Source organism: Prionailurus viverrinus, chromosome A3 (genome assembly GCF_022837055.1).
Source record: "Prionailurus viverrinus isolate Anna chromosome A3, UM_Priviv_1.0, whole genome shotgun sequence".
In the NCBI taxonomy this organism is placed as follows: Eukaryota; Metazoa; Chordata; class Mammalia; order Carnivora; family Felidae; genus Prionailurus; species Prionailurus viverrinus.
This window is the reverse complement of record NC_062563.1, coordinates 14,686,919-14,710,843: the sequence shown is the minus strand read 5'-3', so window position 1 is coordinate 14,710,843 and position 23,925 is coordinate 14,686,919. Positions and strand designations below refer to the sequence as shown.

The window sequence follows — 23,925 nt, the reverse complement described above, 5'->3', positions numbered from 1 at the left end:
AGGCACCACAGGCCTAGACGGCTAACTAAACACCTGTTCGTTCACTGCTGCTCACGGCGCAGTTCCCCACCACTCCCATCCTAGCAGGGAGATGGAAAATTGCGGAGCTTCGTCTCCCCGTGACAATGGGTGGCGGGGAGATGGCGAACACAGAGGAAGGCCTGTGTGTGTGCCCGTGTGTGTAAGTGGGGAGGTGACTGGAAAGGGGAGAGAGGAAGCAGGGGGTGATTACGAACAGACCCCCGTTCTGGTCAATAATGGACAGTCTGCTCACTAGCCTCCCCCAGGCCAATCATTTTCCATAAATTAACAGGTTTGTCGTGAACCGACTTCTCTCTTCCTGACTCCTGAAGCCCCTGTTCTCGCTCCTTCACGGCATCTGTGAGAGCCCAGCTAGACTACGAGACTGAGGACCGTGACGCTGCATTCCTCTGCGCAGACCCTAGTGCTTGGCACGCTGCTCTGCACACACAAGGTGCCCAGTAAGTTCAAGAGGCTCGGTGGAGACGAGGGAAGGACGCCCCGCCGAGCGTAGAGTCTCTGAAATCCCGAGCAAGAGCCCAGTAATACTCACTGGGACAAGAGCTTGGTTCCACTCTCCACAAGCCGCGTCAGCACCACGATGCCGTCCATGTTGATGAACTCGGTGGCGAAGGTCACGTCGGCAGAGAGCTTGGCCAGCTCCTTCATGGCATCCAGCCGGGCCTCCATGTTGGACGACTGGGTCCTCTCCATCAGCTGGCGTGCAGCCCGGGACTACGAGACCAGAGACAAGATGTGTGCCATCTGGTCCTCGCGGCAGGTTACCGCTCTGTGAGTAGCTCATGAAGGCCTTTCTGTGGCCATCCAGCCCGAGGCAGACCCTGTTGTTGACACTGTCTAGGAGTTGCTTACTACACGCTTATTGGATCAATCAGGAAATTACCAGTATGCCAAGACCGATCTGTAGTTACGGGTATCCCTTCTGTAGCATTCTGGTCTATGGATTACAAAAACTTCCCACTGAAGGACTACAAGAGACACTGAGGAGACAACAGTCGCCACCTCTGGCAGACAGAGAAACAGATATTGGCTCAACAGAGGGAAGTTTTCTATTAATTTAAGCCGTCAGCCAGTAGACGACGTTGTCTCTTGATGTAACGAGCTCTCAGTCACCAAAAGCAATCAAGGAGAATCTGGACAACCGGCTGGCCAAGATGCCACACAAGGGATTCTTGCATTGATGGAGGATTTAATCTGATGATCCCCTTTAAGGTCCCTTTCAATCTGAAAATGTGGTAAGCCTGACAATTTTTTTTTTTTTTTTTAACCTTCTCTGTAAGTCCGTATCATTGTTCTTCAAAACTGACAGTCCTGGGGAAACTTTAAGAGTATCAAGGAGCTGGAAGCTTTCAAAATAGCTTTTTCAAGGTGATGGCTGGTGACTAAGCTTTCTCCTAGCCCACCAACTTTTCCCAGCAGGTTGCTTGCCTCCTTTCTACAAGCTTCGGCCATAAGCCCTTCCCCAGTGTTCGCTGGTCCTTCCTCTTGCTGAACTACTAGCTTTATAGTCAGTGCCTTGCAAGTGACCGATTCATCATTCTTGATTTTTTGTGTGCTAATTCATATTCTCAGCTGGAATGGAAGAGCCTGGAGAGCAAAATGCTCTTGGGGTCTTTACAGTGCTAAGCAAGTGACCGCAGCCCGGCTCCTGCTGCTGGCAAAGAGTCAGGCCGGTTCACCTCTCTCCCCTCTGCCTTTCCTCTTTTATTCTTACAAAGACGGCCCTAGAGCAGCACAGGGCTCTCAAGGACACAGAAATCCTCCACACTCTCCATAGCGGAGAAGGCGGACGCCACGAGAAAAGGTCACAGGATAGAACAATTTGAAGAACACTGGTCTGCATCACACTTAGAAACTTCCAACTCCAAATGTTAACGTTCCTCCTGAGACAGCGTTTCTGGGCCGCTGCCTCCTGCTCCAGAGAGATGTACTCCCGAGAAAGTCAACTAGTCTGCGCAGGAGGTCTGTAAAACGCTTCAGCACGTCTGCGAAAGCAACTCCCGGGCTGTCACGTTAAGCTAGCAGAGCTAAGGGGGGAAATGAAGTCCTTAAGATGAGAAGAGTTCGGGAAGGGGGGGCGGGGGAGCAGGAGAACGTGCTGGTGAGAATACTGGCAGGGAGTCAGAGAGCCCTGGGTTTGAGAGGCATCTCCGCCACATTTTTATCTGTGTGACAAGCGGCAAGTCGTTTAACCTAAGCCCCAGTTTGCCCATCTGCAAAATGGGGCTGCCAGGAGTACCCATCTCATCGGGTGTCTGTCAAGGTTAAATGATAGCACGTATGTAAAGCGTTCAGCAGAATGCCGGCATTCCGGAACCGTTAGCTGTTACTACTCCGCATCACTTTTCCGCGCAGATGGACCAGTCTCGTCCCTCACCAAGAAAACACGTGTCATCGTGCCCTTAATTTTCTGGCAGCCCTTCTCCACCTAAGCGACCCCCATGCCTGACTGTCCTCCTTGGGGACTGAGCAGTCGAAAATCCCTCCACCTGGGCTTTGGATTCCTCCTGTCCTGACCCAGTAAGGTCCCGGTCCGTTTGCACCATCGACCTTCCTCTCCCATCTTAGCTTATTCTCGAAGACACAAAAAAAATTGCACCAGCAGTTAGCAACTGTAAAGGGTGGAGGAGGCGGGGAACTAGGCAGATGAGGGACAGGGCAGGGAGGGAGACCTTTCACTGCATCTCTGTCAAACTTTTTGATTTTTGAAACACATGAATGTTTTACCCCTTTAAGAAGGGGTTTTGTTTTTTTTTAATGTTCATTTATTTTTAAGACAGAGACAGAGCACGAGTGGGGGAGGGGCAGAGACGGAGGGAGACACAGAATCTGAAGCAGGTTCCAGGCTCCGAGCTGTCAGCACAGAGCCCGATGCGGGGCTCAAAGCCACAAACCGTGAGATCATGACCTGAGCTGAGGTCGGACGCTTAACCAACTGAGCCACCCAGCGCCCCTGTCTTACTCCCTTTTCAACAGCATTCTCTTTTGGGCTCCACATCCCCGAGTTCTTGCCCTCTGTGTCTACTTCCTCTTATGACCGAGCTTCCTGACAGCGCGGTAAAGTCATGGACCTCACTCTGCTGCCACTGCAGTCTGTCTGTCACCCATCACCCCACCAAAACTGTCTTCGCAGAGGCCACCAGGGACCAATGGGCTTCCCAGATCAACAAACGGCTTTTCTGTTCCCGGTTTTCTTGCTCTCTGCTCACTGCAGACCATACCTTCCTCTGTCCCGACACTCCCTGCCCTCAGCTCCTAAGCCACTTCCTGCTCCTGGTTTTCTCTCTGCCCTTCTGGTTGCTCCCTTGGTTGCCTTTAAGGGCCACTCTGGCAGGAATCGGGGAGTCACCTCAAATTCTCCCTTTTCCTTCCATATCCGGGATGTCACCACAGCCCCTGGTTCACCTCTAAATATTTCTCATGCCCGTCCTTCCGTCTCCACTGTCACTTGCCTTCACGGGCTCATTAGCTTCTTAAAGATTCCTCCTACCACCAACCTTCCTTTTTTAGCCCATCTTTCACACTGTCACTAAAGTGATCTTCCTAAAATATAAATCTAAACACAATGTACCTTCCTGCTGAAAGTCTTTCAATGTCCCCACGTTCCCTTTCTGCATAAAGTCCAAACCCATGAGTAGGCCATCTGAGACCCCTGCCATCCGGGACCCTTCCAGGTCTGGCTCTCCCCTGGCTGCTGCGGGCCCTCTGCCACCCAGCAGCCCCGCCTTCCCCAAAGCACATCTCTCTGCTCGGGATACTTTTCATTTTCTTCTTTCTTCAGCTGATTCTTGCTTATCCTTCAACATCTGCGCTAAGCCTCCCCCTTCTCTGGGAAGGTTTTCTGGGAATCCTTACGCTGAGCCAGGCGGTCCCTTTCTGAGTCCCCCACAGCTCCCTAAGCAACTTTCTGTCAAGATGTTTAAGAGAGGCCTTTGGTTGTTTACTCCCAACAAGGCTGTGAAAGCAAAGATGGACTTTTTTTTTTTTTTTTTTAAGTAATATCCACCCAATAGTGGGCTTGAACTCACAACCCTGAGATTAAGAGTCGGCTGCTCCACTGACTGAGCCAGCCAAGCGCCCCTCAAAGGTTGACTTTTTAAGCTCTGTAGTCTTGGTTGCTGGAAAAGAGTCTGGCCTAAGGTGGGTGATCATCTAACGTGTTAAATAAACGTCCCCGAGGAGAGCCGAATACCTACCGGGGAGATAGCCAGCTGTAAGATGGTCCCATTCTTAATATCACTGCGCGTCTGGGTAGCAAAGAGGAAAAAAGAGTAGCTGAGATAAAATATTAAAATTGTGCAAGCCAGCTGAATCAACGAGAACTTGCTGTCATTTTAAAGTAGTCGTAACTGAGCCTCTTTGGTCAGGCCTCCTTCCGCGTGCTTCTTGCCCGAGAACCCACACCCCCTCCGTGTGCCCCGAGCCCTCAGGATGTAGAAGCCATGGTTTTCCAGCCACTAGAGGAAGCAGGGGCTGGTGCGTCCCCAATAAACAGAAGCTGCCTGCAGGTCGGCCAGGCCGACAGTGCCACCTCCCTGGGTGGCTCGCTTCCGAGTGAGGCCTGACTTGCTGCTTCGGCACTGACCTGCTCCGTGATGTAGAGCTGGGGGCCGTCTGCATAACGGAGGGTGTAATACTCCGGGTTTGGCAAGGACCACCTGTGTAAGAAACACACAGTACAGACACTGGGCCCTCCCTCCAGGCCTGGCTAGAGGCTGCACGTGTTCATTTCCAGCCCAGCCGCTCAAGGGCTTGGGCGGCCTGTTTGGAGGATGGGGGGATCCCACGGGTTCAGGCGGAGATGCTGAAAAAGCAACTTGCATAAAGATGGGCACCGCGCAAAGGTGGTGTGCGCAATTCGGGGCGGGCCTCGCACCCCGCCAGGACCTCGGGCAGGACATTCTTGGGCTTAAAGGAGGGAAAAAGATTTAGGGGAGCTCTTAGGGACATCCTCCTCAGCTACTTCCTTTGTAACACAATGATCCACAAAAGCCCCAATCCGGGGACGCAGCTAACTGGAGACTCCTCTCAAGGTCTGGCAGTGTTCCTACTCACCCGTCACAAACTTCCTTGATGATGGATGCCAGAGGCCGTTTCTGAAAGAGAGAGAGAGATCTTTCACCAGCAACCACATGCTATTCACGCCAAGGTTCTGATGAGGGGCTGCTAAGAAGGATCAACCTGGGCCTTCGTGTGGACTGCCTCCCGGAGAGGAAGCCTCTCCCAAGCCGGGACCAACCTTCCACAGGGCAGGGCGGGACAGGCCTTGACGTTCGTGTTGCTGGTTCTCACTCCTGATGCCAACGGCCCCCACCCCCGAAGACACCCTCTGCCATGCACTTCCCAGATCCTGCTCCCCGCATCTCTGCTTCTCATTTCAGGAGCTTACCTGGTCGATTTCAAGGAGCTGAGCATTAGCACCTGGCCACTCAATGGCTACTTTGACAATGTCTGATGGTGGTGGCATTGTTCCCAATGGGCCCTGTTTCTCCAAGAAACACACACAAACACAGCCGCCTGGAGACAAAGAATCAGAAAGAAGGAAAGAGTCAGAGAGCTTGCCTTCGTTTTCCACTCCTTAGATATTCGGGAGAATCAGAAGACAGACAGTGTCCAAAGTGACACACCGAACTACTTGGTTGGAATTTTTCTATGTCACACCGTAACCTCTCCTTGGGCTTTCTGTCTCTTTAGATTAAATCAGCAAGTAGAAACGGGACAAAGCCTATCCGTCAACTGCAGATCAGCCGGTAGCAAGATCTGCCGGTGTGACACTTTGGTCTAAGGGTCAGGAGGACTGTGTGTTAGGAGGATGAATTTACTGCAAAATGCCGGCCTTGGGACCTCGAGAGGGAGAGGCTCTGAGGCTCTGAGACAGGTAAGAATAGACGGAGCCTGTTCTCGGTCGAGTGGTTAGCTGAGCGGAGCCAGCCCTTCTGTCTGCAGCCGTCCTAGGAAGACCCCCGGTGTCGGCACGGCCCGGCCACACACTCCCTCGCCTCGTCTCTAGTTCCTGCTGCCACTCCTCCCCCCCTCAAAGGACACAGTGTGGAGCCTCCTCTGTGTGGGATGACGCAGAGTTCAGAAAACGGGGAAGAGAACTGGGACAGGAAATGCTATTTTAGTCCCTACTGCCAAGGGCAAGGGCTGCTGAGAGCCCAAGTGTGGGGCGGTGAGGACAGCCTCACACAAGGGCCCGTCTCTAGGAGGACGAGGCTCCGGAAGTACCTCTGACCCCCGCCCCCCCCCCCCCCCCATGTGCCTCCAAAATGAAGGAAAACGAATCATTCTGAACAGGTCTGGAAGATGGGCCCATGTGACCGGTATCCTAGGCAACTGCCAGCTTAGTGGTGCTCCAAGCAGTAGTTAAAGCATTTTCTCTCCAAGGTCTGATGAAGGGAAGTCACTCGACTGATGGGTTATTTCCACGTATATTTACATTCCTCACCTACAGGTTCAGGACGGGCCTCTCTCTCGCTTAACGAAAAAAACCTTCCTCCTGCATCCACCGGGCTCAGCCTCTCTCCACAATTCATGCTTCGCTAACGAAGACCGCCCGGCCCTCCCGGAACATGCTAGCTGCTGCTAAGCTGTTATTCACTTATGCTGTCAACTGCTAGGCCCCGGCACAGATGTCAGTTCTCTCAGCCTGGGAAGCACACACTCCTTTGGTGAAAGGGGTCACAGTTCCTTCCCCTACACACCCACGAGTCTCAGAAAGAGGGAAGCTTCCACGACCAATGTCCTGATCGGGGCGGGCTGCTCCAGAAGTCAACTGTCGAAAATGCCAGCATTTTCAGGACATGGCAACAGAGAGATGGTTTTCAAAGCGCTTCCACCGGTTTTGCTGAGCCCTCCCAGCAGCCTCAGGAAGTAGGCGGAATCAGATCACTACTCCTGTCTGAAGAGGACGCAACTGGCGCTCAGAGGCTGGTGAAACTGCCTCAGTTCCACCAGCCCGTAAGTAGTAAAGGAGACAGAACCTGGGGCTGGCTTTGGCCAGTGCTCTTCCCTCCCCGCTAAGCGAGCCCGAATTTCGGTTCGCCGGAACGAAATCAAGCCCGAAGGGGTTGCAGGGGGCCGGCCTGATGGCCCCTAAAGCTTCTCAGCTCTAAGCAGAACTTTCCACATGCAATGTTTATGGGCCTAGATACACAATGAGCCTCTGGCAACTGTTCCCATTAGAATAGCTCCTGGCTGAGAAGCTCTGCTCCAGTGACACAGCACAGCAGGGGCGGTACCATGAATCTCGGGGTGCCTGGGGCAGGTATCCCCATCCTTAGTGGTAAATGTGCCAGAATTAGGAGGTATGACTATACAGTTGTGAGATCATTTTTTAAAACTGAAATATAATTTATATATCATGTATATTTATATACGTGAAAGGCAGAGCTCATGTATATGCATGTATATATATATATAAGTATATATAATAGAAACACACGCATCTCGGGGCGCCTGGGTGGCTCAGTCGGTTAAGCATATGACTTTGGCTCAGTCATGATCTCGCAGTCTGTGAGTTCGAGCCCTGCGTCGGGCTCTGTGCGGACAGCTCAGAACCTGGAGACTGCTTCAGAGTCTGCGTGTGTGTGTGTGTGTGTGTGTGTGTATGTGTGTGTGTGTCTGCCCCTCCCCTGCTTGCACTCTGTCTCTCTCTCTCAAAAATAAATAAACGTTTTAAAAAGTTAAAAAAAAAAACACACATCTCTCTATAACCACTGCCCAAAACAAGACTTGAAACATTTTCATCACCCTAGAAAATTCCCTCCTACCTCCTCCTAATCAATCCCCCACCTTCCAGCCCTCCAGGAGGCAACTCCTTTCTGGCTTCTCTTGCCATACATGAGTGCTGCCTGTTTTTGTACTGTAAACACATGGAACTGAACAGTATGGCTTTCTTAGACCATTTATTACTTAGTTCAGTTCTTCTCTTTAAAATAAGGAGGCAGTGCAGGTGCAGCAAGATCATTGGGCTGGGATGATTTTGCTGCAGAAGAAGGAACTAGATTTGGATCCAACGGACTCAGGACCTAGTCACAGTCCTGTCCCTAAGTGCTGTGGGGGGAGGGGATGTGTAGGCGTCCCTTTCACCCAAGTCTCTACTGTGAGATGTGAGTGTTGAACCAAACCACGTGTAAAGTGCCTCCTGAGTGTAAAACTCCATGATTCTAAAGTAGAACTTACAAACCCAAATGAAGACTGCCCACTTCAAAGTCCTCACCCAAAGAAACTACGCCCTTAGTTCAATGTGTTGCTAAGAAACAACCAGTATCTATTAGAACTCCTTTCTGGATACTGTCTTTGGAGATAGTTCTCAGCAACCCTGCCCTTTCTCACCAAGTGCAGGCGGTCCGTTCATATTGAATGACACCCTCCCCACCGGTGCCCCAGCTAATGGGACCGAGGGGAACACTCAGCCTCAGCTGCACCAATCCAGTTCTTTCTCTTAAATTTAAAGACACGGGTTAAGGAAGTTGGATCACAACGGGCCCTGGATCAGAAATGTTGCAGTGAGCCTCACAGCAGGTACCCTGCCAAGCCAAAGCCACCAGCAAGTCAAAGATACCACGAAGCAAAAACCAAGAGCTTTCAGAGGAAGCTGTTCTGCAGGAAGAATCCGGAAATGTGCAGTAGCTAAGCAGAGGCCACAAACTAGAAACCACAAAGTCCCAAAAAGAGATGAAAAAAGCCTGAGGATTTCCCAGATTCCACGGCTCCAACTCCTACACCCGGGGTGCCTGAAATTCCCCTGGATCCTGCCAAACAAACTCCTTTCAATGGCACTGGACTGCTTTTCTGTTCATTGCAATGAAAAAGCCTAAGGCTAAGTCAGACCCCAAGCTTGGAAGGAACTCTAAATGGAGGCCCAAACAGATAGCAGCATGACAGGCTTAAGATAACGGCACTGAGGGGCACCTGGGTGGCTCAGTCGGTTAAGCATCTGACTTTGGCTCAGGTCGTGATCTCACGGTTCCTGACTTTGTGCCCTACGTTGGGCTCTATGCCGACAGCCCAGAGCCTGCTTGGGGTTCTCCTTCTCCCCATCTCTGTCGGCCCTCCCCCACTCACTCTCTGTCTCTCTCAAAATAAGTAAAGAAACTTAAAAAAACAAAACCAAAAACAGATAATGGCACTGAGCAGGCCCTCAATTAACACTGGCTGAATTAATGAAGAGTGAAACCCACTTAGGTAAGTCTGGTGTGTTTAAAAAAGACCAGTGATACGGTGACATGTATGTGACAGTTGTATGTAACAGTTAATAGGTAGACAGCCTCTTTATAGCCGATCACTCAGTTCTATGGCATTTCTACAGCTGATGCTCAAAGAACCCTGTAAATCATCCCTACTTTACCCAGATGAGGCAAGTGGAGTTCAGACCGGTTGAGAAGCTTGTCTTCCACACAGCTCCTTCCCACGCCTCCCTGCCCTCCCCAAAAAGAGAGAAATCGTATTAGAATTGGATCTCACGGCTGAGTCTTAGGACTTCAAAGTTAGTTCTTTTCCCTCTAAATCGTACTTCTTTGATGCTGATGACGTTAGCTAACAACTGCACGTGCAAAGTAGTATTCTGAGGGCTTTCCCTGTATTAATTCATTTAATCCACAAAGCCACCCTGTGTGGCGTATTATTATCCCCATTTAAGAGACAATAGAGGCACCGTGAAATTAAGTACCATGCTCAATGTGACACGGCTAACCTTAATAATTAGATTCCAGGTAGTCTGGTGCTGTTTGAAGGCCATGTGAAAAGCAGGCAGTGCTGTACGTGGCCCACAGCAGGTGTCTGGAGAATTCTGGTTTTGCTGTACCTGTAGCCTAAGCACACTGAGGCTGAGAGACTTGTATAGCAAGAGCTCACTATTCCAACAGGTAACGGTTCTCCACTGTCTGGAGAAGGAGATCGACACCTCCTCGTGTGGCATTCGGTTCTTCATAATCTAGCCAGATCTTCCCAGCATACTTGGTATTTCTGTGAGGCAGGCCACGTTCTTTCATTTGTTTTCTTTTAAAAAAAAATTTTTTTTTTAATGTTTTATTTATTTTTGAGACAGAGAGAGACAGAGCATGAACGGGGGAGGGGCAGAGAGAGAGGGAGACACAGAATCCGAAGCAGGCTCCGGGCTCTGAGTCGTCGGCCCAGAGCCTGACCCGGGGCTCAAACTCACGAACCGCGAGATCGTGACCCGAGCCGAAGTCGGACGCTCCACCGACTGAGCCGCCCAGGTGCCCCTCGTTTCTTCTGTACCCTTGCATGTCCTCCCCCTTCCATGGACGGTCAAAAGAGCTCCTATACAAACATCAAAGCCCAGCTCACATGTCACTTCCTCTCTAACATTTCCCCACTTTTCCCTAGCAAAATGAGATTGGAGGGGGCCACTCTGTTCTCACGGCATTCTCTCCAGACCTCAACGAAGGCTCTCGTCCTGCTCCGTTACAGGTATTCTTATTGTGGTTCTTGTTCATACTATTACAATAGTTGTGTATTTACGTGTCTCTCTTCCTCACTAGCTCCTCCCCCGGGGCAGGTACACCCTGTAGCTCTTCAACCTGGCACGGCACCCGGCATACCGATACGGTTCAGAAAGGACCAGTGTCTGCACAGATCCGTCGGCTCTGACCTCCTCAGCTCCTACGAACCAGGCCTGCCTCTGAACGGAGAGGGACTGGCCAGAACTGTGCTGCTTGTCTGGCATTCCCTCCGCATCCTACCACCTTCCAACTGCACAGTAGTTCCAGTGTTGAGAGTTTTGCCGTCATCTCTAACGTGAGAACGTGTCTCACCGGAAAACCAGATTTGGCGCCCCTGACGCTACCGACAAGACAGGGGCGAATGACCCCCCTGGCTTCCCTCTCTGTTGGAGGCACCAGGAGACAGGAGAGTAGGGGCAGTAAATGGTCCGGAGCACATTCCCGGACGAAGGGTCTCCTTGTGGGGAACTCTCTCAGTGCTGGCTTGCCTACTCTTCTCATTTTCATTTTAGAAAGGAAGTGGAAATTAGGTCGAAGCGATTCAGTAACATTGCAAAACTCTCGGGGTTATAAATAGCCTCTTGCTCGGCCGCTCAGCAGTGCTCCAGAGCTCAACACCAAACAGCCAGGATAAGGGAGCTGCAGTTCACATCCAGGCCCAGGGGGGGCAAAGGAGTGATAACACCTCTTCCGGATGAAACAACCCTGCCAGCCCTCACCTCCCATCCCCTTTGAAGTGTTACAGATGTAAAGCCGGCTTGGAAAAACTCAAAATGCCACAGAACGGGAGAGATGAGAGACGCACACACTGATCGGAGGAAGAGAAATCTGTTTAACACAGGAGAATGAAAGCACCGGGTTTCAAAGGCAAAGCTGGGGAAAGGAGAAAAATCGTAGCTTCGGTGTCTCCAATGGAGCATTCCCTAAGCGGCTTCTGGAAGGTGTGTTTACAAAATCAACATTGTTACCAAGGGCCCCCGTGGAGCGTTGTCAATGATGGCCCAGGCAGTGACGCCCCCCCCCCCCGCCCCCTGCTGCCCCCAGTTCTTTTAAGGATAAGGACTGACATGTGCTTTTTTGTTCTCTTCTTTTGCTTTTGATTCAGTGGGGGCGACATGGGTGAGTCTGGTTTACGTTTCCTGCAACAGAGTCGGCCACACCAGGAAGGGAACGGGAGGTCACACCCTCTTTCTAATCAAAACCACAATCTCACTAGAGGCTTCTCCTTCTGAAATCTTCTCATCTGAGAAGTGACTCAACTTCCCTTAGTTCGGGCCACTGAATGAGGATGAGCTCTGAGGTGCAGAAGGGGGGAATTGGGTTGGCAGAGATTCAAGTTCTGCCATGCACTGCTCACTGCTAGAAACACTGAGAAGGACCGTCATGCCGACAGCAGCTGACTTTTTGTGTTTTTTTTTTTTTAAGTTTATTTATTCGAAGTGGGGAAGGGCAGGCAGGGGAGGGGCAGAGAGAGAAGGAGAGAGAGAGAAGCCCAAGCAGGCTCAGCGCTGTCAGCACAGAGCCCGATGCGGGGCTTCGATCTCACGAACCTGGGATCACGACCTGAGCCGAAATCAAGAGCTGGCCGGATGCTAAACCGACTGGGCCACCCAGGCGCCCCTGGCCTTTCTTTTTGTAGAAATTTGCGGGACACCAGACTCACCCAAAAGCCACTAACCTGCAGCCAAAGTGCAGTGAGTAAGGGTATGGGAACTGGGTACCTGTCTGGGTTTCTTCTTCCTAACACCTACCCTAAGAATCACCTGGGTCTCCTCTAACCCCGCGGAGAATCACTGTGCAGCGTTCCTATGCTTACAGAGCGGAGTTTAAACTCCTTAGCAGAGCACTTGGCTCACTCTGGGTCCACGTGGCTCTTCAGGCCAGAACTGTCATCGCACCGTCATCATGCTAGTATATCACACCAGACCATCCTGCTCCCTCAAACATCATGTTCTCCTGAACCTGTGCTCTCACTCGAGCTATTATTCCCTCCACCTCATCCAAGTGGCAAACTTCCGTTCATCCTTCAAGGCCCGCCTCACACAACGACTCCTCTGCGTGGCTTTCCTAGTCTTCTCACCTCAAGCAGAATTCACCGCATCCTCACCGGCGCTCCCAGTCTCTTACACAACCCTCCGCAATCCCAGTGACTTGCAATTCTCTATGTGCAGCCTCTTCTCTTGCTACTCAAGTGTGAGCTGCACTCCAGCAGCAGCAGCACAGTCGTCTGGGAGCCTGCGGTAACGGACAGTCACCCACTCGGTCGGAATCTGCCTTCTAACAAGAAGACCCCCAGGTGGTTCGCATGCACGTTCAAGTCTGAGAAGCAGACTCCAGGCCAGTGGTTCTCAACCCCGGCTGTGCACCATCAATGCCCAGCCCACGCCACCGACTCCCCCTCCCCACCCAAGTGTTCCCAAGGGCGGTCAGGGTCAGGAGCCACGGCCAACTAGACCGTTAGCCACCCGAGAGCAGGACTCATCCGGCCCGCGTCCACCCCCCCCCCCCCCCCCCCGCCTTCTCTTCCCCAAAGTTTTCAGCACAATGCCCAGCACACAGCTGGGCCTGCAGACTTCCACACTAAAAATACCCTCCGGGATGCCCCGACACCTAACTGCCTTTCAAAAGAGAATAAAAACACTAATGACGGAGGACTATTCATTGCCTAGAACTTTATAAATCCCTAACCATAATCGTCGACGGATTTAGAAGGGGGTCAGCGTTTGCAGACCACTTACCTTGGTTTTTGGAAACAAGACACCGAGATGGAAAATATGGACTGTTTCCCCTCAACAGACCACTGTGGTCGCAACAGGGCGGCAGAGCTTGTGCAGGGAGGGGGTGTGGTGAGCTGTGAAGAGTCCCGGGTTATGGCTGAAATCCCGGGCTATGGGCCCGACTCCTTCAATACCCACCATAACAACACAGCATTGTTCGTCTTGTAAAATCAGGCCAAGCCCTCTCATTTTATAAATAGGAGAACTGAGGTCCGGAGAAGCTGGCAAGGCCGCACCACCAGTTGGGGACAAAAGAAGGTCTCGGCCCCCCCATGTCTGGGTTAGGTTCCACCCCCTGCAGGGCAGGAGAGCTGACTGCCCAGATTGGCGACGAGCACGGGCCTCTCTAGGCCTCTTGTCCTGATCTACGTGAGGGGGTCAGGCTAGATGTTTTTGAGGCCTCTTTCCACCGTGACCTGCTAGTGACGTGGTGTCACGTAGTGCTTAGGAGCTTATGTTCTGGAGTGGGACAGACTTGGGTTTGGATCCCCCTCCAGCAGTTTCTGTATCTGTAAAATGGGGGTTAAAATCAACCCTACTCTACAAAGTGGGTGTGAATATTAAGTGGGATGATCTACGTGAATCATTTTGAGCATAATACCCGATAGGAGTAAGCAGAATCCCAACTGTGTGAACTTGAAGAAGTTACAAAAATGCGTTAACCGCGTTCCCCAGCACGAAGCAGCCCGACCTGCCAGGCTGCAGGACATTGATGACAAAATGACAACACGGGTGAAGGCAAATCGGGGAGGAGAATCAATACAAAAGGCAAAGCGCCACTGCTGCAGGTGTTCCATACTCCTTTCTTCTAGAAGAAGCACCTTGGAGAGTTTTTTAGTCGCTTCCAAAGCAGGGGCCAGTGCAAGGCCTGGCACATAACAGGTGCTCAACGAACCTTTCCTGGTGACTCACGTTAAACCAGGATGCCCAGTGGGGTGACAGGTTCAAACGCCTTGACCAGCCGGGCAGATGAGGAAATAAGCCACACAGCGTCTACGCAGGCACTGTGGCAGACTGCAAAGCACCCACCCACCTAAAGGAACTCAAATTCAACACTTTTAAGCACGTGACGCAGCTTGGCCTCGGCGGCAACTTTTCGGGCCCTGCACAACCACTGATTCTCCCTCGCTCTTCACTGCCTATCATCGTGCAATCATGATATGTCGTGCATATCATCTAATCAATCACCCTGTGATCTGGCCTCGTCTTTCCACAGTAAGCATCCTGAAGACGAAGGCGGTGACTTCTGCTGCCCTAGGACAGCGCTGGCCTCACAAGAAGGGAAACCTCACTCAGTGAGCAACTGTGGACCGGAACAGCCACACTGTTAACCCGAGCGTGGTGCTCCCAGCACCTCTGAAATGTTGCAGGGTGCAAACATTTTCTACCCAGCTCCGGGGACCGGGCCGAGTTGGTGTCCACTGTGCTGAGGTACAGTGACTAGGTCCAAGAAGGACTTGTCTTGCACGCTTTTCCTCCAACTGCATCAAAGAGGCTTGTCCCTGAGCCACCCAGACAGGGGGCACCGATGCATGCCGGCACACTACTGTGCATGAAACCAGACAGAATAGGCAATCTACCCACAGGTGCCACTGTTCTCAAGTTTCGTCCCCACTCCCTGCACCCCCAAATTTGCATGGCACCTCCTACAGGCAGCACAGGGTATAGAAAGACCAGACTCCAGACTCCAGACGGGGTACTGGTCCTTATCTTTCCTCCTCCGCTCACAAACTCTAGCATGATCACCAGTAGGCAACGTAACTTTTAGGAGCCGCACGATTTTTATTAGTAAAATGCAGACAATAATTACCTTAGAAGAAAGTAAACGGGATTAAATGCCACAGGTAGGCGAAGCTTCTAGAACTGCACAGCCCAATATGGCAGTTCCTACCACAGTACTGCTCAGGTACTGTGTACCCTGAGCCCTGGAAACGTGGTTTCCACAAACTGAAATGGACTGGCCACAGGCAGAAAACACACACCAGGTTTCAAAGACTTAGCACACCCGCAAAAATGTGAACTATTTCATTAATAGTGTTTTTATATTGGTTTTGTGTCAAAATAGTATTATTTTGGAATATGTTAAGTAAAATGTGTTCTAAAAATTAATTTCGCCTGTTTCTTTTTACTCATTTTTAATGTGGCTACTAAAAAAATTAAATTACATGCACTACATCGTATTTTTTTCTTCTTTTCTTAATGTTTCTTTCTTTCTGAGAGGGAGAGAGAGACGGAATGCCAGCGGGGGAGGGGCAGAGAGAGAGAGAGGGAGACCCAGAATCTGAAGCAGGCTCCAGGCTCTGAGCTGTCAGCACAAAGCCCGACGCGGGGCTCGAACTCACAAAAACTCACGAACCGCGAGATCATGAGCGGAGGTGAAGTCGGAAGCTTAACCGACTGAGCCACTCAGTGGCTTTATATTTCTGTTGGACGTCGAACATGACTCTAGCACAGAGCTCGCCACACAGGAAGTATGCCAACGTTGGCTTCTTTCTCCCCCTGACAGGCCGGCAGGTACCGTGATTCACGCCCCCTCCCTCCTGTCAAAGCCAAGTCCTCCACTCCCTGATTTAATAAATATTTACGGTGCCTGGTCCTTGTGCAAGATGCGGGAGACACAAGGAGCAAAACCAGACACAGCCTTCTGGACCTTACTATCTGGATGGGAGGGACAGACATTAATACTTTCACAAATAAAAGGAAAACTGCAACTGTTCGAGTGTCATGAAGGAGAAGTGCACAGGGTGACAAAAGTGGGGAATTTGCCTGGAGGAGGAGTCAGAGCCCAGGGATGCGACCCGAGGAAGTGATACTTGAGTCCAGGTTTAGAGGACGGAGGAGAGTTTACTGGACTAAGCCAGGCCGAGAAGAGAAGCCCAGGCAGAAAAAAGACTAAGGACAAGGACCACCCCCCCCCCCCACCCCGCCCCTCCAGGGCCTGGTATGTAGAAGGAATAGGAAAAGGGCCGTGTGAAGAGTACTGAACGGGAGGGAGAGGTCGGAAGGGCCAGATCTCTGGGGCTTGGACGAGGATCTGGGGCCGATCCTGCAAGAGGTGGGCAACTGGCCAGTTTTCCGCAGCAGTGTCCTGATCTGATGTGCACCTTCAAACATCCCACTGGCCACGGTGCAAGGCCCACAGCAGAGCAGCCAGAGCGCGTGGGGGCACCTCAGGTAGGACAATGCCACAGTTCAGGTAGGAGGCGACAGACGCCTGAACAGAGGGGGAGCGGCGGAGAGAAGTAGGTGGACTGGTGGCTGCAGAGCCGGCCGGCTCGACGGGGCGGAGGGGGGACGAGCAGCGTGTGCTTCGGAGGCGGCGATGTCAAGAGAGACTCCAGGACTGCAGACGAGGGCCACCCAGCCCCACACACTCCCCGGGCTCCCAGCGAGCGTTCTCCCATCCCGTCCCTCCCCCATCTGCTCGCCGCGCCCGCAGGCTCCATCCTCCCACCCTCCTCCTCCCCACGCTCCTCAAGGCCCGGCCCTCTTTCTTCCCCACCCGACGCCCCTGTCGGTCGCAAATCTGCGGCCCGGCGGCCCCCGCAGGGCCGCGACCCCCTGCGGAACCTGCGCGCTCCAGCCCGGGCCCGCCCTCCAGCCCCTCTGCCCCTCGGTCCCCGAGGCAGATGCAGGCCGCAGCCTCCGGCCCCCTTCCCGGCCCAGCCTCTCCGCCCCGCGTCCCTCGGGCCAGGCCCGTCTCCGCGGCCCGCCGCGCCCCGGCGCCCGGCGCGCCCCGCACTCACCAGGGCGCCGACCTAGGCCCAGCTCCCGCGCCGGGGTCTCGCCTCCGCCGCTCCACCAGCCTCCGCCCGCTCGGCCTTCCCGGGATCCCGCCCCCGAGAGCCAGCCCGGGCTCCTATTGCTCCGCTCCGCCGTCACGCTGAAGTCTCTTTCTGTAATTGGGTTGTTTCCCTGTCACTCAAGAGGGGGCGGGCCCAGCTGCCGGGGGAAGTCCCCGCCCCACTAGCAGAGGCCCCTTAAAGAAACAGGCTTCCTTTCTCCCCACCCTCATCGCCCACCCCGCTGGCTGTGGGGTCAGGAGGAACGCGATTCCTCAGCAGATCCAAGAGGTGGCATTTTCTCCCCCAAACTTTTCTTTTGGCACAGCCTGAGAGCGAAGGAAAAGGTTTTGGTTCCTTGTGACAACTCGGAGATTGTGAGGGCTGAGCTGTCCTCTGGTGGCACTCAGCCCCATGCCCAGCGGGCATGTAATGCACACTCAACGGTGGAGATAACTGAGTGGGAGGTGACAGTCGTGTCAGAGGCTGTGAGAAGCCGTGGCTGCTCACCACCGAGATGGAGCTAATTATACCGGTACCCGGGGCTGACCGTGGGCGCTGAGCAGAGGCAGAGGGGTACAGCTCTGCTGTAGGATCAGTGGGGACCCGTGGGAGGTGGCATTTGTCACCGTACCTGCGGATCAGAGCAAGGCCGGGCACCCAGCCAAGACCTCGCTGGGCTATCTCCCTTTATACAACCCTGATGTAAGGTATTATGCCGCTCCCTTCCTTTCAGATGAGAAAATTGAGGTTGCCAGAGGGCCAGAGATCATACAGCTAGTGACCGGACAAGCAAGACGCCAGACTGTGCTGGTTTGATCCTAAAGCTTATGGTTTAACCATCTTGCCTCACAGATCCTTGCAACAATCCTGAGAAGCAGGTATTTTGATGTCCGTTTCACAGATGCGCAGCAGAGACTAAATAATGGAATCGATACTACTCAGAAAGCATGAAATTAGTGACTACCATTTATATGGCACCTGACAATCTGCAAAGCAGTTTTACATAAGTTGTTTCCTTTGATTGCAGAAACAGCTTGGAACTGAAGGTAACTTTGTTAGTTTTATTTTACTGGTGAATAAACTGGTGCTCAGGGAAGTGGAAACTTAGTGCGAGCTGACATCAATACAGTCCCCGCAGAGATCCTCTTGGAACTTTCCACAAAGGTCCAGATAGTAAATACTGGGCCATACGGTCTCTGACGACTAGTCAACTTTTCTAGGTGGTGACCTGTGGCCACAGTTTGCTCACCCCTGGTCTGTGTCACTTTGCTGGGTATCAGAGTCTTTTATGGACCATTGCTTTGTGGGATCCCTCACCACAACTTTGTTATTATTCATACTGTTACTGCTTAGTGTTACTGTTATTATTTATTGTTACTGTTGTTGATGACGTCATCTCCATCATTTTACAGAGGCGGATATAAGGTTGGCATGGTTAAGGATTTGCCCAAGGTCAACACGGGAACCGGAAGCCGGATCCAGCTTTCCTCACTCCGAATCCCATCCGCTGTCTACCACGCTGCACTGTCAGATTCCATTACTTGACCTTGTGATGATGACAAGTCCATGATGAGAGTCCACGAGGGTTCAAGGTGGGTAGCAGACCTCCTTCCTGCCCCATGGCAAGGTGGCAAGCCGTGTTTACCTTTACTTCCCTGGGCTCTGGGGAAAGGTAACGCCTGTAGTTCTCCTCCTGAGGAACATTCTCCTACTCCTCCCTGCCTTCCGCATTTATTCCAGCCCCTGAATACCTCTCCCTCCCCCAGCTCCCCAGGGGGCTTACACTCAGCACCCTTGATTATTAAAGAGACATGGTCTCCATGTGGGCAGTGGCTGTCGTGGCTGACCAGCTATCTGCCAAACCCTTCTCCCTGCCTTCTGCAGTCATGTGGCTGCCCAGCTAAACTTCACTGCTCAGCCCCACTCGCAGTTAAGGACATCTGGGTTACTAAGTTCTTGTCTAAGGAATTGGCGGGTGAAACTTCAGGCAAGGCCTTTACTCAGTAGGCCTGCCTCCTCCCTGCACTTTGTCCTTCTCGCCAGCTGGACCCAGCCTTGACCTTGTCATGATGATGATGTGCTGGGGGATGACAGCACCACAACACCGAAGGTGCCAGTGTCCCCAAAGGAGCACTTGGAGCAGAAAGCTACCTGCTGATGGGGAATACTTCCTCGTCACTTCATACTCTGATGTGAAAGCGAATTAATCTTTGCTCTCCATAGGCCATTAACTTTTGGGGAGTGGGGGGAAAGGGGCATCTAGTAGAGCGAGCCCTGCACTTACATGGGCTGGGGCGACACCTCCTTAATCTTGTGCCCTGGTGCCTCACCTGCCTTGCCCTAGTTCTGGCCCTGTTCAGGTCACATTTATCCGAGGAATGTGTCACCCGTTTTAGCTTTATACTACTTTGTCCTTTTCTCCTGATATGCCAGTGCAGCTTCTTTGATTGCAAGTTTCAGGAACCAACCTGGCTAACTTCGGCAGAAAAGGAGTTTATGGGCAGGCTGGTGGCTAACTCACAGGAGTGACAGGAAGCCGAGAGCCAGGTGGGGAAAAGACAGAGACTGGAGATGCTGTGGGTGTTGAGGTAGTCAAAATGCATTAGCCCCGTCCTTCCCCACCCCCTCCGGCCCGCCCCTTTCTAGAACAGATCTTTGTCTGATCACAATCAGTCTCTCAGGGGCACCTGGATGGCTCAGTCAGTTAAGTGTCCGACTTCGGCTCAGATCAAGATCCGGGGTCGTGGGTTCGAGCCCCGCGTTGAGATCTGTGCTGTCAGCACAGAGCCCGGAGCCTGCTTTGGATTCTGTTTCTCCCTCTCTCTCTGCCCCTCCTCCTCCCTCTCTTTCTCTCTCTCAAAAATAAATAAACATTAAAAAAAAAAAAAAAGAATCAAAGTCCCTGGTGCCAGAGTCCAGTTGGCTGAGCTCAGTAACGTGTCCTCTCCCCTTAGCTAAGGAGGGCAGGCACCCTGACTGATGGCCCCACCAAGGGAAGAATTCCCCATTCCTCCACCTCCACCCCAGCTGCTACCCCTGGGCGGCTGAGGCCAGGTGCCTGTTTACAGGATGGGATCAAGTAGGAGAAGAACCTGAAGCTGAATGTCATGATTACATAAACCCAACACAGTATCTGGCCCATGCTAGAGCATAGTCGTTAAGAGGCCTGTGCCTTGTAACCAGACAGAGCTCTCTGTTACTTACCAGCTCGGTGTTCTTGTGTCAATTACTCGATCTCTGTGAGCTCGGTCTCCCCATTTGTACAGTGGGGATAAGAACAGCACTGTCCTTGGGGCGCCTGGGTGGCTCAGTCGGTTAAGCAGCCGACTTCAGCTCAGGTCATGATCTCACGGTCCGTGAGTTCGAGCCCCGCGTCGGGCTCTGGGCTGACAGCTCAGAGCCTGGAGCCTGTTTCGGATTCTGTGTCTCCCTCTCTCTGACCCTCCCCTGTTCATGCTCTGTCTCTCCCTGTGTCAAAAATAAATAAAACATTTAAAAAAATTAAAAAAAAAAAAAGAACAGCACTGTCCTTCATGGGCTGTCCTGAGAATTAAATGAGATGCAGTAAATGAACAAAACTTGGCACAGTGCCCGACATAATAAGTGCTCAGTAAATTGTAGGTAGTTTTTTTTTTTTAATTTTTCAGTCCCTTTCTCTCTCTCTCTCAAAATAATTAAATAGAGCATGAACATGAGCAGGGGAAGAGCAGAGAGAGAGGGAGAGAGAGGATCCCAAGCAGAGCCCTGATGCAGGGCTCGACCCCACAAACTGCAAGATCATGACCTGAGCTGAAATCAAGAGTCGCACCCTTAACCAACTGAGCCCCCCCAGGGGCCCCAAATTGTAGGTAGTTTTAAAAACTGTAGTAGGCCTTCGATATGTATTTATTGTGTGAGTGAATTATCTATAATGTTTTCAGTTCTTCTGAAACCACGTCTGAAACTGGAGGGTATCGAAACCCCCCAGCTCTCTAATCCACACACCGTCCACATTCGGGGAGTCTGGCATCCCCTCGGCGGCCTCACTTCCCAGCTTAGGGCTCTGGTCTCCATACAGTGAGTCCCTGTGTTCACGCTCCTCTCCCGTGCTCCCTTCTCTCTCCGTTGACTCATCTGGAAAATCCCAACTCTGCTGAAACTCGGCTCACCACCTGTCCCTCACCTGTGCCCCCCAGCAACTGACGGGGCCAGAGAGAAGTAGAGACCCTCTGTGGCCCAGGTGGGTCCTCCCCACTGTGGGGTAACCCCACAGCCCTGTACTTCCATGGCCTGCCCGGTCCCCCTCCCCCAGAGGCTCTCTCGTGTCTTCCTTCTCTCTTCTGCCTTCAGCTCCTCACTCGTGGCTGATGACACACTTGCGTCTCTAACAAAACAAAAAAAGAAGGAAAGAACCAATAAGGAGAAAACTCACATTTTCTCGCTGCCAAATCCACCGGCCTATCTGCCTGAGCACCGGAGAGCCCCGCCTTCTGTCCTGTTACCATAAAGTCACCTTCTCTGACCCCCATAAGGCCTACCCTGCAGGTGCCCCCAGATGGCGTCTCTTCTCACTCACAGATTTTGCGTCTGCAGGTATCCCGTCGTCTCCCCTGCACCATCGGTGCCCTGTCGTGCCCCCCAGCATCTGCCTAAGCTGTAAGGTGGCCCATCTTTAGACTGGTGGGGGCTTCCCCACTGAACTGCTTTGACTTTGCTCTATGGCCAGTCTCCCCGTCTTACAGCCTGATCGCCCGTTCCTTAAACACACAGTTTCTTCTCGCCTCTGTGCCTTTGCACGCGCTGTTCCCTCTCCCGGAGTGCTCTTCCCCCTGATCGTCACGTGCTGACTTCACTTTATCCAGGTCTGCTCTAAAACCTCCTAGGCCAGATCTTCCCTGACCACCCCATCTTCTTGAATGTACCCCCCACCAACCCCGCTCCGTTCCCTTAACCTGCTCTAATTTCCTTCAAGGTACTCAACATCACTACTGTTGTGTTGTCTGACCTCTGCCTTAGTCGTAAGTTGCCTGAGCAGGAATGGTGACTGCCTTGTTCCTAGCTGGATCCCCAGCACCTGGAACTTATGTGGCACACAATCCGTGGCCCATATTTTCTTTATTGCAGCGCTGAATAAACAAAGAAAAACAAGCCATGGGTAATTGGAGGGTCTCTACGAATGTGACTCCTGTTATATACAGTCCCCGCAACCATACTGGAAGGTTTTCTGACATGGTGGCTCATAAATGTCAAAACCTATGTTTATCTGCTTAAAGAAAGAGAGCCAGTGTTTACTGTGGGTCTGTGTCTTATGTGGGGGACTGTTACATATATATGATCTCATTCAAAGCTATCAGCTTTCTGTGGAGTGTCCGAGTGCCCATTGTACAGATGAGGAAGACTGAGATTTAGCGGTGCAAAGAACCTTGTTAAGGCCACACAGCTCGTTTGGTACCTAAGTCAGTCCGACTTCAAAGCCCATGTCCTTCCCTTTATACGACCCCCTGAGAACAATATAGTATGTGGGCATTTCATTCTGTAATTTGTTCTGTGTCTCAAGTAATTATGAAGCCTGGATACCTATGAGATAAGATCTCTATATGATTTATCTCACTTGCTCCTCTCATTCCTATGAGGTACATGTATTGCTACCTCTATTCTGCAGAGGGGGAAACTGAGGCCCAGAGAGGTGGGGATATTTGCCGGGGGTTGTTTGATGAAGTGGTGAAGCCAGTATTCAAATCCGTTCTGTCTAATTTCAAGGCCTGAGTCTTTCCTGCAACATTGTGCTATCTCCCTTAAGACAACTCGCTGCCTCAGATAGGAAGAGAAGAAAAATGACTAAAGCAGACGAATAAAGTATCATTACGACAATTCATGGTGACTTGGATTTTTAAGTGGGAAGCAAAGGGCAGGAGGCAGACAGCCAGTCTAGCCTTGGCTCTTGCAGGTTGGGGGTTCACATAACTCACGATAACTTAATTTGCACAGATCATTCTTCCAGGAACTGGGTCTTATCGTGTATTTTTGTGAGTGGAAATGAAGAGACCGGAGGGTGTCTTGGAGACTGGGGCGAGCGGTCAGGTGTCAGCCCCAGCGGGAGAGGGCTCCAGCCGCTTGTGTGAGGCCAGCGCCCCCTGCTGGCGTAGGAAGTCATCTTCAACATCTAAAGCTGTGTGTGTGTGTGTGTGTGTGTGTGTGTGTGTGTGTGTGTGGTGGGGCAGGAGGTCATTGGGAAGCATATTCAATGAGATTGAGAAATGTCTAGCACACCCAGTATATAAAAATAATAGCTACTACTTACCAATATAACAGAGTCGTGGGCAGGCACTGTTTTATAGATTTTACATTAATTTTATTTACTCCTGGGACTTTACATACTACATCTAATTGAACCATCACCCCAATCCTCTGAAGTAGAAATTATTGTTTTCACTCCCATTTTTCACCACAGAAGCCTGAAGCACAGAGAGGGTAAGTCATTTATAATGTGGCTATTAAGTGGAGGATCTGGGACTTGAACGAGTAGACTCTAAGCTTCGTGCCCACGCTCTGGAAACCACTAACTGGCCATTCCTTATGTCTGGGGCACCCCCTGGCAAAAGCCCCTTGTAAAGAGCCTTACTCAGGAATTTCCATGTCTGGATTCCCTGTACTTATACTATTAAATCTGATTTTCTCCTATTAATCTGCCTCGTATTAATTTGATTCTAAGTCCAGCCAGAAGGGCTTTGAAGGGCAGAGGAAATTCTTCCTCCCGAACAGTTGGTGTAGTCAGCAGGATACTTTAACTCAACGGGCACTGATGGGGGAGCATACAGCAAGCTGAGACCCTGCAACCCCCCTCCTCCCCTTGGGCGGGATTCCTGTGACATT

At 51.8% G+C, this 23,925-nt stretch overlaps 1 protein-coding gene across 1 annotated transcript in view; it reads right to left on the bottom strand.

Moving 5' to 3' along the window:
- ELMO2 (engulfment and cell motility 2) overlaps positions 1 to 17,117 on the bottom strand; it is a 39,245-nt gene extending 22,128 nt beyond the window's left edge. The window contains exons 1-6 of the mRNA XM_047853034.1: positions 17,035 to 17,117; positions 5,432 to 5,559; positions 5,098 to 5,138; positions 4,628 to 4,700; positions 4,239 to 4,289; positions 575 to 756 (exon numbers count right to left, since the gene is read on the bottom strand). Of these exons, the coding sequence (XP_047708990.1) occupies positions 575 to 756; positions 4,239 to 4,289; positions 4,628 to 4,700; positions 5,098 to 5,138; positions 5,432 to 5,509 (425 nt within the window). The 5' untranslated portion in view covers positions 5,510 to 5,559; positions 17,035 to 17,117. The remainder of the gene's footprint in view (positions 1 to 574; positions 757 to 4,238; positions 4,290 to 4,627; positions 4,701 to 5,097; positions 5,139 to 5,431; positions 5,560 to 17,034) is intronic.
- Positions 17,118 to 23,925: the final 6,808 nt, after the last annotated feature.